The sequence below is a fragment of the Gracilinanus agilis genome, chromosome 1 (assembly GCF_016433145.1).
Source record: "Gracilinanus agilis isolate LMUSP501 chromosome 1, AgileGrace, whole genome shotgun sequence".
Classification (NCBI taxonomy): domain Eukaryota; kingdom Metazoa; phylum Chordata; class Mammalia; order Didelphimorphia; family Didelphidae; genus Gracilinanus; species Gracilinanus agilis.
The window spans coordinates 153,418,379-153,432,767 of NC_058130.1; the positions used below are offsets into that span (position 1 = coordinate 153,418,379).

General features: G+C 36.2%; 1 protein-coding gene across 1 annotated transcript in view; it reads left to right on the plus strand.

The window, feature by feature from the left end:
• ANKS6 (ankyrin repeat and sterile alpha motif domain containing 6) overlaps positions 1-14,389 on the plus strand; it is a 73,611-nt gene that overhangs the window by 40,160 nt on the left and 19,062 nt on the right. Inside the window, exons 7-11 of the mRNA XM_044657228.1 lie at positions 1,755-1,953; positions 3,584-3,633; positions 8,238-8,441; positions 11,465-11,618; positions 14,096-14,265. Coding sequence (XP_044513163.1) covers positions 1,755-1,953; positions 3,584-3,633; positions 8,238-8,441; positions 11,465-11,618; positions 14,096-14,265 — 777 coding nt within the window. The remainder of the gene's footprint in view (positions 1-1,754; positions 1,954-3,583; positions 3,634-8,237; positions 8,442-11,464; positions 11,619-14,095; positions 14,266-14,389) is intronic.

The following is a 14,389-nucleotide window of genomic DNA, read 5'->3' on the forward strand; positions in this document are numbered from 1 at the left end:
GTAAAATAAAATTTTCACTCATTTGCTCCAAAGAGCAGAGGTTTGGGCAGAGTATATTCCAGATACGAGAGATAGCCTATATTAAGATTCTGAGAAGAGAAAGAGATTGCTGAGTTCATAAAATAGAGATATTTATGGTGCATTAGATGGAAAAGTGAGCCAACAATTGTTGAGTCATTTTAGCCATGTCCAACACTTCATGACCCTGGAGTTTTCTTGGCAAAGATACTGGATTGGTTTGCCATTTCCTTCTCCAGCTCATTTTACAGATGAGGAAACTGAGGTAAACAGGGTTAGGTAACTTGTCCAGGGTCACAAGCGAATAAGTGTCTGAGACCATATTTAGGCTCAGGTCTTCCTGATTTGAAGACCAGCACTCTATCCACTGTGCCACCCAGGTGTCCCCAAATTAGGATTCTCTAAAAATGGATTAAAGTAGTCCTTGCCTTGTGATTTTTACTCTCTGTTGTTCTAGACCAGTAATGGGCAAACTTTTTAAAGAGGGGGCCAAAGGAAAGGAAATTCTTATCTGTCAGTCTGTTTCTAAGGCAACTCCTTCGAAGTTTTATTGTATTGTATCCTACTCATTGTATTAATCAGATTAGGAGTAATGTCCCTCCACCCGATAGAACATTTCAGAGGGCTGTAGTTTGCCCATAACTGTTCTAGACAAACTAATAATACATAATCTGACTAAGTGGAAGCAGGCTACCTCTAGTTTCCAGAATGTCTTCTACCAAATGAGGATTATTTTTTCCCCATTATTTTTCTCCATACTATGAGACTTATAATAAAATTGGGTATTTAGAAGGAAGAGAAAAGGAAGAAGAGCTATCCTGTAAATTCCTCCCATTATCCACATGACCAGCCTAATCTTTGCGCTCTCTCTTTGAGGGGAGCCTGTTTTGGACCTTAAATTTCTTCTTGTAGATTTTTGTCTTTTTAAATCTTGAATGGTAGTCAAAAAGGGAATTTTTAGTAAATTACCGAAGAAAGAGAGAGTCTGAATTGCCTGTATTCACTAGAGTGAACACTGTTCACCAATATTATTATTGTGTTTATACTGGGTAGTAGACCGAGGACCCAGTATATTACACCTCTACTAAACTATAATCTCCTTGAGGCCAAGGACTACGTTTTATCTTTGTATTTTATTCAGAATCAAATCCAGTGTTCTGCACACAGTAGGTACCTAATAAATGCCTGTTGTTATTGTTGTTGTTTATATGAGATGGTAAGAACCCTAGGGGGAAAAATAGAGATTTTTTTGAAGAAGATACGGTACTCTGGTTCTAGTCCTGACTTTCTCTGTCTCTAAGTGTGTGATGTTGAAAATGCGAGATCTTAGATTTAGAATTCATCTGTTCCAGCCTCTCATTTCACAGATTGAAGAAACTGAGATTCAGAAAGATTAAGTGACTTGCCTAATGTGACCCAGGCACTATAGAGAAGAGCAAGGATTTGAATGTTTCCCTTGCCTCTAAATTCATTGTTTTTTATTTTTCTTCTTGGATGTCACAGAATCTTTCTTGTCCTCCATTTCTTCATCCGTACAATGAAAATTCTTAAATTTATTTTGCCTACCTCATAGAATTGTTGCACAGATCAAATGAGAAAATATATGTAATGTGTTTTATTTCAATCTTTAAAATTACTGTCTCTAGACAAGTATTTATTGCTCAAAGGAGAAATGTGACTATATGGCTCACCTGATCATGATTTATCTAAGCTTTTATTGGGTGCTCTTTTCTCAGTCATGGTGGAACAGAATGTCTAACAGATTCCGAAAGCTCAAGTTGACCCAAACATTACATCGAGGGCTTTCCAGTAATCACCCTATTCCTTTCACGGATGAATCTGAGCCATCCTTAGATTCTACAATGAAAGCAACCTCCCAAGATGAGACAAGAAATTCTGGAATTCCTGACATTGCTACCCAAAACAAGGATAATGGTAAAGTAAAAGCTAATTGATCTAATAGGCTATTCCCTGCCCCCCCCCACCCCCACACACTGGTCTAATGTCAGGTGTTACTAGGACTGTGTGACAATCACTATCGAAAATCAGAGAGCATTTTTAGAGGGTGAATATTGTTCTTATTATTCAAAGCAGAGAATTATTCCTTGAGGAGCTGGGCCAGAGGATCAGAGGGAACAGGATAACTGTCTTCCAAGTATTGAGTTTTCTTTTTTCATCTGCTAGTAGAAATTTAAAGAAATGATATCTTATAATACTTTTTATTAAATATGTAGGGAAAGTCCCCTTTCCCTATTTGTCTAATGACAAATTATAGTTTCTGGGACCTCCTTAGACCTCTTTGTTATTGAAAATTAAAAATAAAATTCTGGGAATTTTTAATAGAAAATTTAATAGAAACTTAAATATATTTGTCCTATCTCCTAGAGAGGTTTAATTTTTTCTTCTTTCTGTCTTATCATTTGGTGAGAGAAGGTAGTTTCTTTTATATATAATACCTCACGTTCTTGTTCTGAAGACCAGGAAAAAATATTTTAAAATTCAATAACCATTAAGCATGATGTAGTATAAAGAATGTTGAGCTTTGAGTCACAAAACTGTGTGAATCTGAGCAAGTCTTTTGATTTCTATGCTCCTTAGTTTAGTTATTAAATCAATTACTGGGTTAGGGTCTTTTTTGAGGAAGGGAGTGCCTCGTGCTGTTGAGATCCCAAAACCTTTGTATATTTACATATCACATTTATAGAGCAACTTTCTGAAGATGAAAGCCAACCTACAGTGTAATGGGCCACTCTAGGAGGCAATGAGATTCGCATTCTCCCTGAACCCTCAGTGTATGGAAAAGGAAACATGGAGAAAGGTTTGCTCAGGCAAGGCACACCTATAAAAGTCTGTCAAATCTTGTACATTGAGGAAGCAACTGTGATCTAATTGACTTGAAGTTAGAGGGACTAAGATCTGATTCAGACTCAGCCACCTATTACTCCCTCTGTAATTGCTTAATCTCTCTGGGATTCAGTTTCTTCATTTGCAAAGTGGGGAAGTGGAGGAGGCTGTTTGTACTAGGCTATCTCTGAGATCCCTTCTGGCTCCAAATCATATGATCCTAAAGTGTTCAAACAGAGTCTGGATGACCACCTGTCAGAACCCCTGTGCAGAAGATTCTTTTTTGTTTTAATATTTTTCCAATTAGTGTAAAAACAATTTTTAACATTTGTTTTTTAAGATTTTGAATTCCATGTTCTCTCCTTTCCTCCCTCCCTCCTTATTGAGAAGGCAAGCAATTTGATACAGGTTAGACATATACAGTCAGCACAGAAGATTCTCGTCTCATGCCTGGTGACTCTGTTAGGAGTGACCCTATCACCATATATATAACGTTATATTTCCTATTCAGCTTATGAAAATCTTAATATTTTAAAATGCCTTTTTCAATTAATATTTTAATGCTTTTCTTCAACTAATATATTGACTATCATTCAGGAACTAAAACTCTTAAGAGCAAATATTTTCAGAATTAAAAAACTGAGGCTTATACTTTCATTCATATTAGTGTCCTGGGGATATAGATGATTGAGTTTATGAATGGATTCTTTGTGTTTTTCAGGTCCTTCCAGTACAAGAATAGAAAAAGAAGATACATTATTGACAATGATGGTAAGTATTTTTAAATTATGTATTTCACATTAATCTTTTCCATCATAGAAAGCAACAGAATATTGAAAAGAATATGGTTCTTGGAGTCAAAACGATCTGGATTTATGTCTAGTCAAACATAAACTTCTTGAGGTCAGGTAGGGTTTTAGTTTTTATCTTCATATCCCCACCATCTAGCACAGAGCCCAGCACACAGTGAGCACTTAATAAATATTTGTTGAATGAGAATGGAATCAAATGAAGATCCAAATCTGACTCTTCTTAGCTGATTGACTTTACAATCTTATTTTAGCCACAGTTCCTTCATTTAAAAAGTGGAGCCAACTCTACTTCCAATGTTCCAATATAGAGGCATTATAAGATAACATATGCAATCAGGTTTTGTAATTGTAAAGCATTATATAAATGTACCTCATTACTTTAAAATAATGTTTATTTGAGTGAAAGATATATGTATGGATACATACATAACATATTCAAATACATACACATGTATACATATATACACAATACAAAACATATATGTATGCATGTGTATATGTGTGTGTGTATGTGTGTATATATATATATATATTTTGGAGGGGAGGCTTCCCAATCCTACCCAGACTAGAAATGCAATGGCTACTCATGAGCCTAATCCCATTGCAAGCTTTGACCTACTCCATTTCCACTGGGCCAGTTTGTTCTTTCAGGTTCTATAAATACATTTCTTTTTATTCTTGCTATGACTGGTTTGGGCTGCCAGTTTCTAGGACCCAAGCACCTGTCCCTCAAATCCCACCTTCAATGAAAAAGTGCTAATACTTAAAGGTTACTAGAGTCAGTCAATGGCAGACCCCAGGAGCAAGTAGATCAGTGTGGCCAAGTTTGTATTGTCTCTTATTTCTCTTGGTCTCTTCATCTTTAACTTACTTCTGTTGCTCCCACAACATGGCCTGGGAAGCCACTTGTAGGATTCATTCTGTAATCTGTTTCTTTCCTATCTCTTTTCCTCTTTTCTCTATCTTTTTACTCTAAAAACTTTCTCCCCTTATTCCTCTCCCTCTGAATTTCCCTCAGCATATGGAGCTTCCTGATTCTGAAATATCTATCTTCCTAAGTGACTTTTTCCCTCAAATCTCCCTCTACCATGCCTTCCCTTTCCCACTGGTGAATTCCTCCTGGGTCCTCCATTTTGAAAGGGATCCAAGCTGGCCATCCTTCATTTTTCCCTCTGCTGTGCTTCTGACTCTTTAGACTAGAGCATTATTCCCTCCCAGGGTACCTCTATCTTCCCCTCCCACAATCTACTTTTCTTCTCCATTTTGTGTGTTTCTTCCTTCGTTAGAATTTAAGCTCCTTGAGGACAGGTATTGCCTTTTCTTCTTTGCCTGTATTTGTATTCCTAACACTTAGCTCAGGGCTTGATATACAGTAAACACTTAATAAATTATTTTTCCATTCTTTTAGTTATTATTTGTTATATTTATTGGCCATGATTCTTTATTTAAAATGAAGATATGATGAATATAATGAAGATATAATGAATGAAATAAAACTATTGCTTTTCACTGTCTTTAAAAAAGTTAAAAATTAGATTATTACTTTGAATCTAAGTGATTTATTCATTCTTCTTCCACCCTCAAACCACTGAGTTATTTTATATTTTCTAAATTGCTCTATTTTGTGAATTATTCACTTTTCCATATTTAGTTTTATTGAAAGGTAGGGTACTATTTTAATTTTCAATTAAATAAATTCAACATTTATTAAGCACCTACTATATAAAAGGCAGGAAGTAGTGTGGAGAAGTAGATAGAGCTAGCTTAATAATCAAAAAGCCCTAGATGTATGTTCTACAAACTGGCTGTTTGTCTCAAAGAGAGTCACTTAAATTCCTGGTGATGTCGACAGCCCAAAGATTATGAGCTGCAGAAAAGGTACCAACCTTCTAGTAGAGGGAGTTCTTTTAATTGAAGAGTTCTCCATGTAAATGAAATGATGGATCTAACTCCTAAGCCAATCCAATACATAAGATATGTGCTAGATGCTAGGAGTACAGGATGAAAAGTCCATCCCTTAAGGAGAATCCAGTCTTAAAAGAATGATGAGATATGTATACAAATATAGTATATAAGCAAGTTCAAATGTATAAATTATTTTAACAGTACTTTGGCAGTAACGTTTTGTTTTTTTCTTTTTATTTAGAATATTTTTCCATGGTTACATGATTCATTTTCTCCCCATCCTTTTTCCTTCCCTCTCCCGGAGCTGACAGGCAGTTCTACTGGGTTATACATGTATCATTGTTCAAAACCTATTTCCATGTTATTCTTATTTGCAGTAGTGATCTTTTAACACTGAAAATCTAATCATATCCCCATCGAACTTCATGATTGATCCTGTTTTTCTTCTGCATTTCCGTTCCCACATTTCTTTCTCTAGTTGTGGATAATGTTGCTTCTCTGTAAAAATAAAAGGTGAATGAATGACTGTAAAAATAATAGGTAAAGGGGGCAGTTGGGTAGCTCAGTGGATTGAGAGCCAGGCCTAGAGACAAGAGGTCCTAGGTTCAAGTCTGGCCTCAGATACTTCCCAGCTGTGTGACCCCGGGCAAGTCACTTGACCCCCATTGCTTACCCTTACCACTCTTCTGCCTTGGAGCCAATACTCAGTATTGACTCCAAGACGGAAGGTAAGGGTTTAAAAAAAAGTAAATAATTGATTATTGATTATAAACTGATTTCTGATACTCTGCTTGCTGTGCTTGCAAAGTATCTTCAGTTTATATCAGCGAAGTAAAGCTCCCATGTGAACTCTTCAGGGCCAGGCACAAGGACGCTAAAGAGACTCTTGTTATAAAAAATAAACTATTTATTGAGAGTATATAAGGATAAAAGGGATTTCTAACCCTAAGGGATTCTAACTACACCCAAATAAAACTCCCTGGTTCCACAAGGAACCTTCTCCTGTTTTCAAAGGCTACACTAATCCTTCCTGATCTGACTAACCCAAATTTTTACTATTCTGAATAAATTAACAATATTATCCTTATAATTCTTAACTTTACCTTCAAGTTATAAAAATAATAAAGGCTATCTGGTTGAGTCCCAACAAGAATCAAGTTGGGACTCTGAGCCTTAACAGACTCAGAGTCCAAAACAAAGACCAGGGTTTTCTTTGGTCTTCTCAGAGTTAAATTAATCTATAAAACAGCAATTGATAGTTAATAGTGTGCCAAGTTGGAAAAAGAAAACACTAAGCTCCTTCAGGTCTTTCCTTCACACAGTGGGAGAAAGGCAAAGATGTTACCTTCTCCAGTCCTGAGAGACAAGAGTTCCTGTATGTGACCCTGCCAACTGCCAGAGGCCAACTGTCACTCCCAGAGAGAGTAACTGTCACAGAAAAACCATGAGGCTTGAAACTGACACTCTGGCTCAGCTCTGTTTAAAACTCCAATTCTTTCTCAAGCCAGCTTCTCTACTTCTTATCTCTAAACTAATAAAACAATACTTATTTTCCAATATCATCCTTATAACTCATAAATTCCTCTGGATTGTCTTGGATCATTGCAATGCTACTAGTAGAGAAGTCCATTACATTTGATTGTACCACAGTGTATCAGTCTCTGTGTACAATGTTCTCCTAGATCTGCTCCTCTCACTCTGCATCAATTCCTGGAGGTTGTTCCAGTTCACATGGAATTCCTCCAGTTCATTATTCTTTTGAGCACAATAGTATTCCATCACCATCAGATATCACAATTTGTTCAGCCATTCCCCAATTGATGGACACACCCCCTCATTTTCTAATTTTTTGCCATCACAAAGAGCACAGCTATAAATATTTTTGTACCAACATTTTTCCTTATGATCTCTTTGAGGTACAAACTCAGCAAGGGTATGGCTGGATCAAAGGGTTAACATTCTTTTTTAAAAATGTAATTCTGGGTGGCAGCTGGGTGACTCAGTAGATTGAGAGCCAGGCTTAATTTGACCTCAGACACTTCCTAGCTGTGTGATCCTGGGAAAGTCACTTAACCCCCATTGCCTAGCCCTTATCACAATACACAGCATTGATTCTAAGATTGAAGGTAAGGATTTAAAAAAAATTAATTCTGAGTTCTAAATTCTCTCCCTCCCTCCTTTCTTTCCCTCTGTGCTCCTGAGAAGGCAAACAATTTGACATAGATTGTACATGTGCAGTCATACAGAACATTTCCCTAATAACCTAGGTCTTTTTGACTCTGAGTCTAGGGTTGTATCTATTGTTATATTGCTTTTGTAATCTAATGAGGGAAATACGCATGCCCTCAGATTTGAAGGGTTCATGAGTACATTTTATGTCTTCCTACTTTACTGAAATTTAATTGTTTAAATTAATTTTTTCACTGACTCTCTTGGATGTGCCAAGTATAGAATATCAACTACATACAGAATATTTTCAAAAGGTAAATTGCAAGGTAAGGGCCAAAGGAGATGGCTATATGTAGTTTTACAATACTATGATGCTATCAACCCCACTTTCCCTTAACTAATGGCCTCTTTAAATTCATATCTTTCCACTCTAAAACCAGAGAAAATTGTCTGTAGCTTTACTAAAACCAGGTTTGTTTTCGGTTTCAGTTAAGAAATGGTGCTCCTTTTACCAGACTCCCAAATGATAAGCTGAAAGCAGTAATACCTCCTTTCTTACCACCTTCAAATTTTGAGTTATGGAACTCGGATCGAACTCGGATAAATAGAGATGGTCAGACAGAACAAATGAAGATGACATTGCCACAAAGATCTGTCAAATATCATCCTGTTGGCAGTGGAAACTCAGATATTGTAAGTACAGAGTTTTACAGTCAAATCTTATAAATAACGTAGAAGTGTGTTCCCCCAGTTCTTCCCCCATCAAATGCCCCTTTCTGTGCTGTCTTCCCATTTCAATGTAAATTCCTTGAGACCAGAGACTATCTTGTTTGCTTGTATTTGTATGCCCTACTCTTAACACAGCGACTGGCACACAGTAAGTGTTTAGAAAATGCTCTGTCACATTCTGTGCTAAAAATGTTTTGAAAATTTGAATGGGTCTTTTCCCCTAATCCCAAAGCAATAGAATTTACATGTATAAAACTAGCAGAATACAGCAGGGAGGGATTGTGACACCTTCCCTTTGTGAATCATTTCTCTGTCTTTGTTGTACATTGATATATGATATGACATATCATATATTCAGTAGAATGTAAGTTCTGTTAAGGTGGTTATTATCCTTAACACTGGGCCCTCAACTCAGTGTGATTCAAAAAGCATTTCTTATGCTTGTTGCCTTGCAAGAGAGTAGATTCTTACTAAATGTTTGTTGGATTGAACTGAATTGAATTGCCATTATTTGAGCAGTTCAATCCCATTACACACTGAGAAGGCTCCTTTCCTCTTTAGGAAAAGTAGCCAAGACTATAGATTTGAACCTTGGCTTTGAACCATGTCTCTACTCAAGTTCCTGAGATAATCTTCATTACCTCAAGTCCTATATTGAGGATGTTCAAGGTGCTTATATTCTATTGCTTTTGATATAAAGATAAGAATGGGGACTGAACTTGTGATTTTAATGGAATTGGAAACTCTCAGTAAGGAAAGTCTTTATAGTGGCCTGCAGGCCAGCTCCTTTTCTGCAGCTGAACCTTAGAGCATTATCTGGAGCAGAGAGCCATGGCTTTTTGGCCTCAACGTTAGTTCTCTGTTCATTGGACCAGGCTTTTGGAGATACAGTGCATTAATCATTACTCTGGATGAGTTCAAGTAAATAGTTCTAGGTTTCCCCCCTTTTCTTTAAAAGGCTGTGCAAAGAGAAAATTAGGCAAAAATTATTTCTGTAGTAAATTCTTTGAAGACTAATTAGACATTGCAGAGAAGGATCTGAATTTCTGTTTGAGTCCTTTATTCTAGTCAATTGACATAAATGATAATTCAGATTCCACCATGACAAACTACTTGAAAGAAAAAGGTCCAAAGCTTCGTTGTGAGGAATCGAGATGTGACAGGACAGGCAAGAGATATAGACTTCTTTTTCTAGGAGGTTAGGTATGAAGAGTTGTTAGGACCAAAGGAAGGTTGTTTGCTTTTTTATTTTAGGAAGAAGGAAATGGATATATTTATATGGAATGAACCAGGAGATAGGGAGAGTTTGAAGATTAGAGATATATGAGATGATGGAATCTTGACCTTGGTAAAGAGAAGGACTACTCTTTTATCAGAGACTGGAGAAAAGGAAGAGAATGGGGGCTATCAAGGAGTTGGAGATGTAGAATGAGGGTAAAGAGGGAGCACAATAAATTGCTTCAATTTTTTTAGTAAAGTATGAAGGGAAGGGGAGACTAGAAAAGAAAAGAGAAGCTTTGGAATAGTTTGATAGAGAATCAATCAGGGAAAAGTAAAAGGAATGCCTTATGGCTGTGAGGGCCAACTCAGCTGAGATAAAATAATAAAAAACTGTTATGGTTAGTGTTAGAAAATAGTCTGATTTCCAATTCTGATGGATATGTATTCCAATCCATAGCCAATTCTTTTGCTATAGCTACTTGCATGGGATGCCTTTTTATATGATCTGATCTAATTTCATATTCAGAATTTATTTCATATTGAGGCCAGATAAATACAGATGATTAGATTGACTTTAATTGGTGTGGAATAAAATCATACCTGTAACCAAATTATGCATCTCACCTATAACAAGTGGTCATCTAGGCTTTACTTGAATGCCTCCATTGCTTCCATCTGAGGACAGCTTTAGATTATTAGGTTTCCACAGAGTACTATTCAGATGTCTCTGTGTAATGCTAAGGTGAATCCTGGGTTCTCAGAGGTCCCATTTGCAGAGCAAAAACTCCAACAAGATGTTCCATACTAGGAAGACTTCTCATTTGGTCTCAGAAATGGATTATGGCTACTCTCTGAGGGCCAATGTAGATAAGTATATAGAGATTCATTATAAACAGCCTGGCTACTTGATGTTCAACTCTTTGGCTATGGCAACCCGTGAAATAAAAATGTGAAATGGTCCTCAGTCCTATGTTTCTCTGTTCCATTTATATAGTCATGAGTTATTGTTGGGAAAATGGAAGAGGGTTCTAAGAATCACTCTAGGGTAGATTAGACTGAGCCAATAAGTAGATAGGTCAGTAGATGGATAGATGGATGTATGAAGTATTTATTAAGTGCTTACTGTGTGCTAAGCCCTGAGGATACAAAAATAATCCAAGATAGTCCTTTCTTTCTAGGAGCTTATGTTTTTTATGAAATAAGACAGAACCTAAAGGGAAACTAGTAAGTGAAGAAGTTGGGATAGGAGAGGAATATGAGAATGATGGCCAGAGTATAGGCAGCATTTTCATATTGTTACATAATGACTTTAATGGAATTTTATAAATGAAAAAGTCTTGTTTTTCACAATGATTTGTTCTCCTTGGTATCAATTACAAGTTTCCTTTTTCCTGTTCAAGCAGCTAGGTGGCACCATGGTGCACAGAGTGCCTAGCCTGGGGTCAGGAAGACCTAAATTCAAATCTCGCCTTAGACACTATCTGTGGGACCCTGAGCAAGTGACTTACTTTGTTTGCTTCTGTTTCCTGCACTATAAAATGTAAATAATAGTAACACTTTCCTCCCAGGGTTATTGTAGCAATGAAATGAGATAATATTCGTAAAGGACTTAGCATAGTGCCTGGCACATAGGGACTAAACAAAATTCCATTTTCTTCCTTACTTGTTTGAAAGTTTTATATTTCTATTTGTATATGCGGGTTTGGTGGGGCTGGAGAGAATATACGAGGCATGAACATACTAAAATACATATATTGCTCTTTCAGACATCTGTCAGACCTGTTAAATTTCCAACTGTTACTAGAAGTCCTACTTCTCCTACAAATTCAGGAAATTTCAACCAATCACCCCACTCTTCTGGTGGGTCCAGTGGCATAGGTGGAATTAACCGACATGGTGGAGAACTACATAACAGATCAGGTATATATTAGTTTTTTATATTTATATAAGAAATGAAAAACATCAAGATGCTAACTCAAACTTTATAAAAACAGAAGCTTTAGATTTATTTCTTATTGGTTGTTTTTATTTCATGTTCATTTTCACCTGTATTTCTCCTCTCTTCCATATCTAAAGAACAATCCTTTTTTTTTTCACACAGAATTAAAAAATAAGGGGAAAAAAGAGCAGTTCAACAAAACTGACCGACACATCAATGGTCTTTGAAAATGTGTGCAATAAAAAAAAGAAAAGAAAAGAAAATGTATGCAATGAGATACAAAATCTTAAGATAGGATAGTCTATTCTCTTACCTTTTACAAGAACTATCTCTATATTCTATATCCCTTAAAAGTGGTTATTTATCACTTGTCTGAACATTTCCAGAATTAGGGAATTCACTACTGCTTAAAGAAATACATTCCATTGTTTGACTTTTGTAAATGTTGTAAGCTATATGAAGAAGATATTTACCTTTCCAAAAATTTCACCTGTTGTTTCTGGCTTTCCCCTCTGAAATCAAACAAAAGTTTTATTCTTCACTTATGTAATAGTCCTTCAGAAATTTGTAAATAGTATTCGTATTTAGGCCCTCTTCCACATCATTACGACCAGTATTCTCTTCTCCAAGCTAAATATTCCAGGGTCCTCCCATTAATCTTCACATGACATGGTTTTCTGTTTGGTGTTCCTTTAACGTCCTCATTACCCACTTCTCTGGACCCATTCCAGTCTGCCATTTTCTCTCCAAAAGAAACAAGACACTTCTTACTCATTGGATGAGTCCTTTTAGCTGTAAACATGAGACGTGCTATGGACTGCATACACATGTAACTCTTAACTTGATTCTTTCCTCTGTACTTCTTAAAGATTTTAAAGTAGTTCAGAATCATATTGTATGTGTTAAGTTATGTTTGGGTTTTAACATCCACAATGTTAAATGACTTGTATTTGTACATTGTACAATTTGTAATTGCTCAAACAGGATGTGTCAAAGGCAAGACTTAAACCTAGGATTTGTTGATTCCAAGGCTGATTATCAAGTATACTCTGTTACCTCTCTCCCTTTTTTAAATATTGAAAGTAGACCATTTGGGCACTATTTGGCAAAATCACTCTTAAAATCCCCCTTTAAAGCAAAAATGAAAAAACGAGACATGGGGCTTCTTCTTTTTAGTCTTTGCTGATATCTCAAAAAATGAGAGTTTTGAGAGCTTCAGGATTATAGATAATTATATGATCCTTGTCTTTCTGCTTTTGTCAAGACTCATATTTTCTGCCTCAACATTAACTTGGTATCTGTCATGGGATTCCATAAAAGTTTCAAGGCAAAATTGATACAAAAAAATGCAATGTAAAATGAAAGCCTTTGAAATTATTCTATTTATTAGATATTAATTCCTTTAGAGTTGAATGTCAGTGACTGGCAAATAAAAGTAGCAAGTTGGTGCAGTTTTTTGGTTGAGGAGAATAAAAAATGTTTCCATTTTTTTTATTCCAAATAATTCCAAATACCATCCTACCTGTGATCCATACTGAACTCTGATGCTCAAGAGCTGATTTTGTTTTACGTGGTGGGGAATGTCATTTAAGGAGAGGAGCACATTTCTTCTCTCTCTTTTTTTAGCTTTTTATTTATATTTTTTAGTTTTACATCATCTAAATTTTCTTTTTTATCCCATTTCCTCCCTTCTCAGATAGCCACCCCTTATAACCAAGAATTTTTTAAAAGAAAAAGATGAAGAGAAAAAAAAACTTCAGCAAAATCAACCAATATATCAAAGAAAATTTGACATCATATACAATGTTCTACCCCCTTGCACCTCCCACTTTTTTGAGATCAAGCTATCTATTTATAAATTTTATAACATTCAGTTTTAAAATTGTTTGTAGTGATTGTTCTTTTTATTTAGATTGTTATAGTCATTGTATATGTTGTTTTCCCGGCTCTGCCTACTTCCTTTTGCATCAGTTCATGTAAGTCTTTCCATGCTTCTCTATCCCCATCATGTTCATTGTTTCTTACAGCACAGCATAGTAATATTCCATGACCTGCCACAGTTTATTTAACTATGTCTCAGTGGAAGGGCATGACTATTGAATGGCAATTGAACTGTGTTTCTAATTTTTAACTATCACAAAAAGTACTACTATCAATATTTTGGTGTATATGGAATGAGTCTTCTTGTCAGTGACTTCTTTGTGGTGGAATCTCTGGGTCAAAAGGTTTGGACATTTTAGCCATTTTATTGTATAATTCCAAATTGCTTTCCAGAAGATTTTTACCAATTCATAGCTGAGGGGAACACATTCTGATATGGCAGAACTCCCTTTGTTGTACTATTTTTATCATTTCCCTCATATCGCAATAATCATGCAAAATCGGAATTAGGGTGGGGAGACCAAGTGACATAATAGTGACATATACCCATTTTATATATTTCTCTATAATTCCTTAGGTGGCAGCATAGATAGTGTTTTGTCCCAAATTGCAGCACAAAGGAAAAAAGCCGCAGGATTATCTGAACAGAAATCCAGCCATCAGTATAGTCCAGTCTGTACAGCTCCTGGGTCCGCCCTGCCTGATGTCCAGGGTTCTCCGATTTCGGGCAACATCCATAGTGGAAAGGTGTTTGTTATATGCCTTCCCCTTGTTAATGTCACCGGTACTAACCCAGGACCTGAGTTTATGTTGAACCAAGGGGGAGTAGAATATTTAATTCAAACCAGGCATTCCACTGAACTCTGGGTGA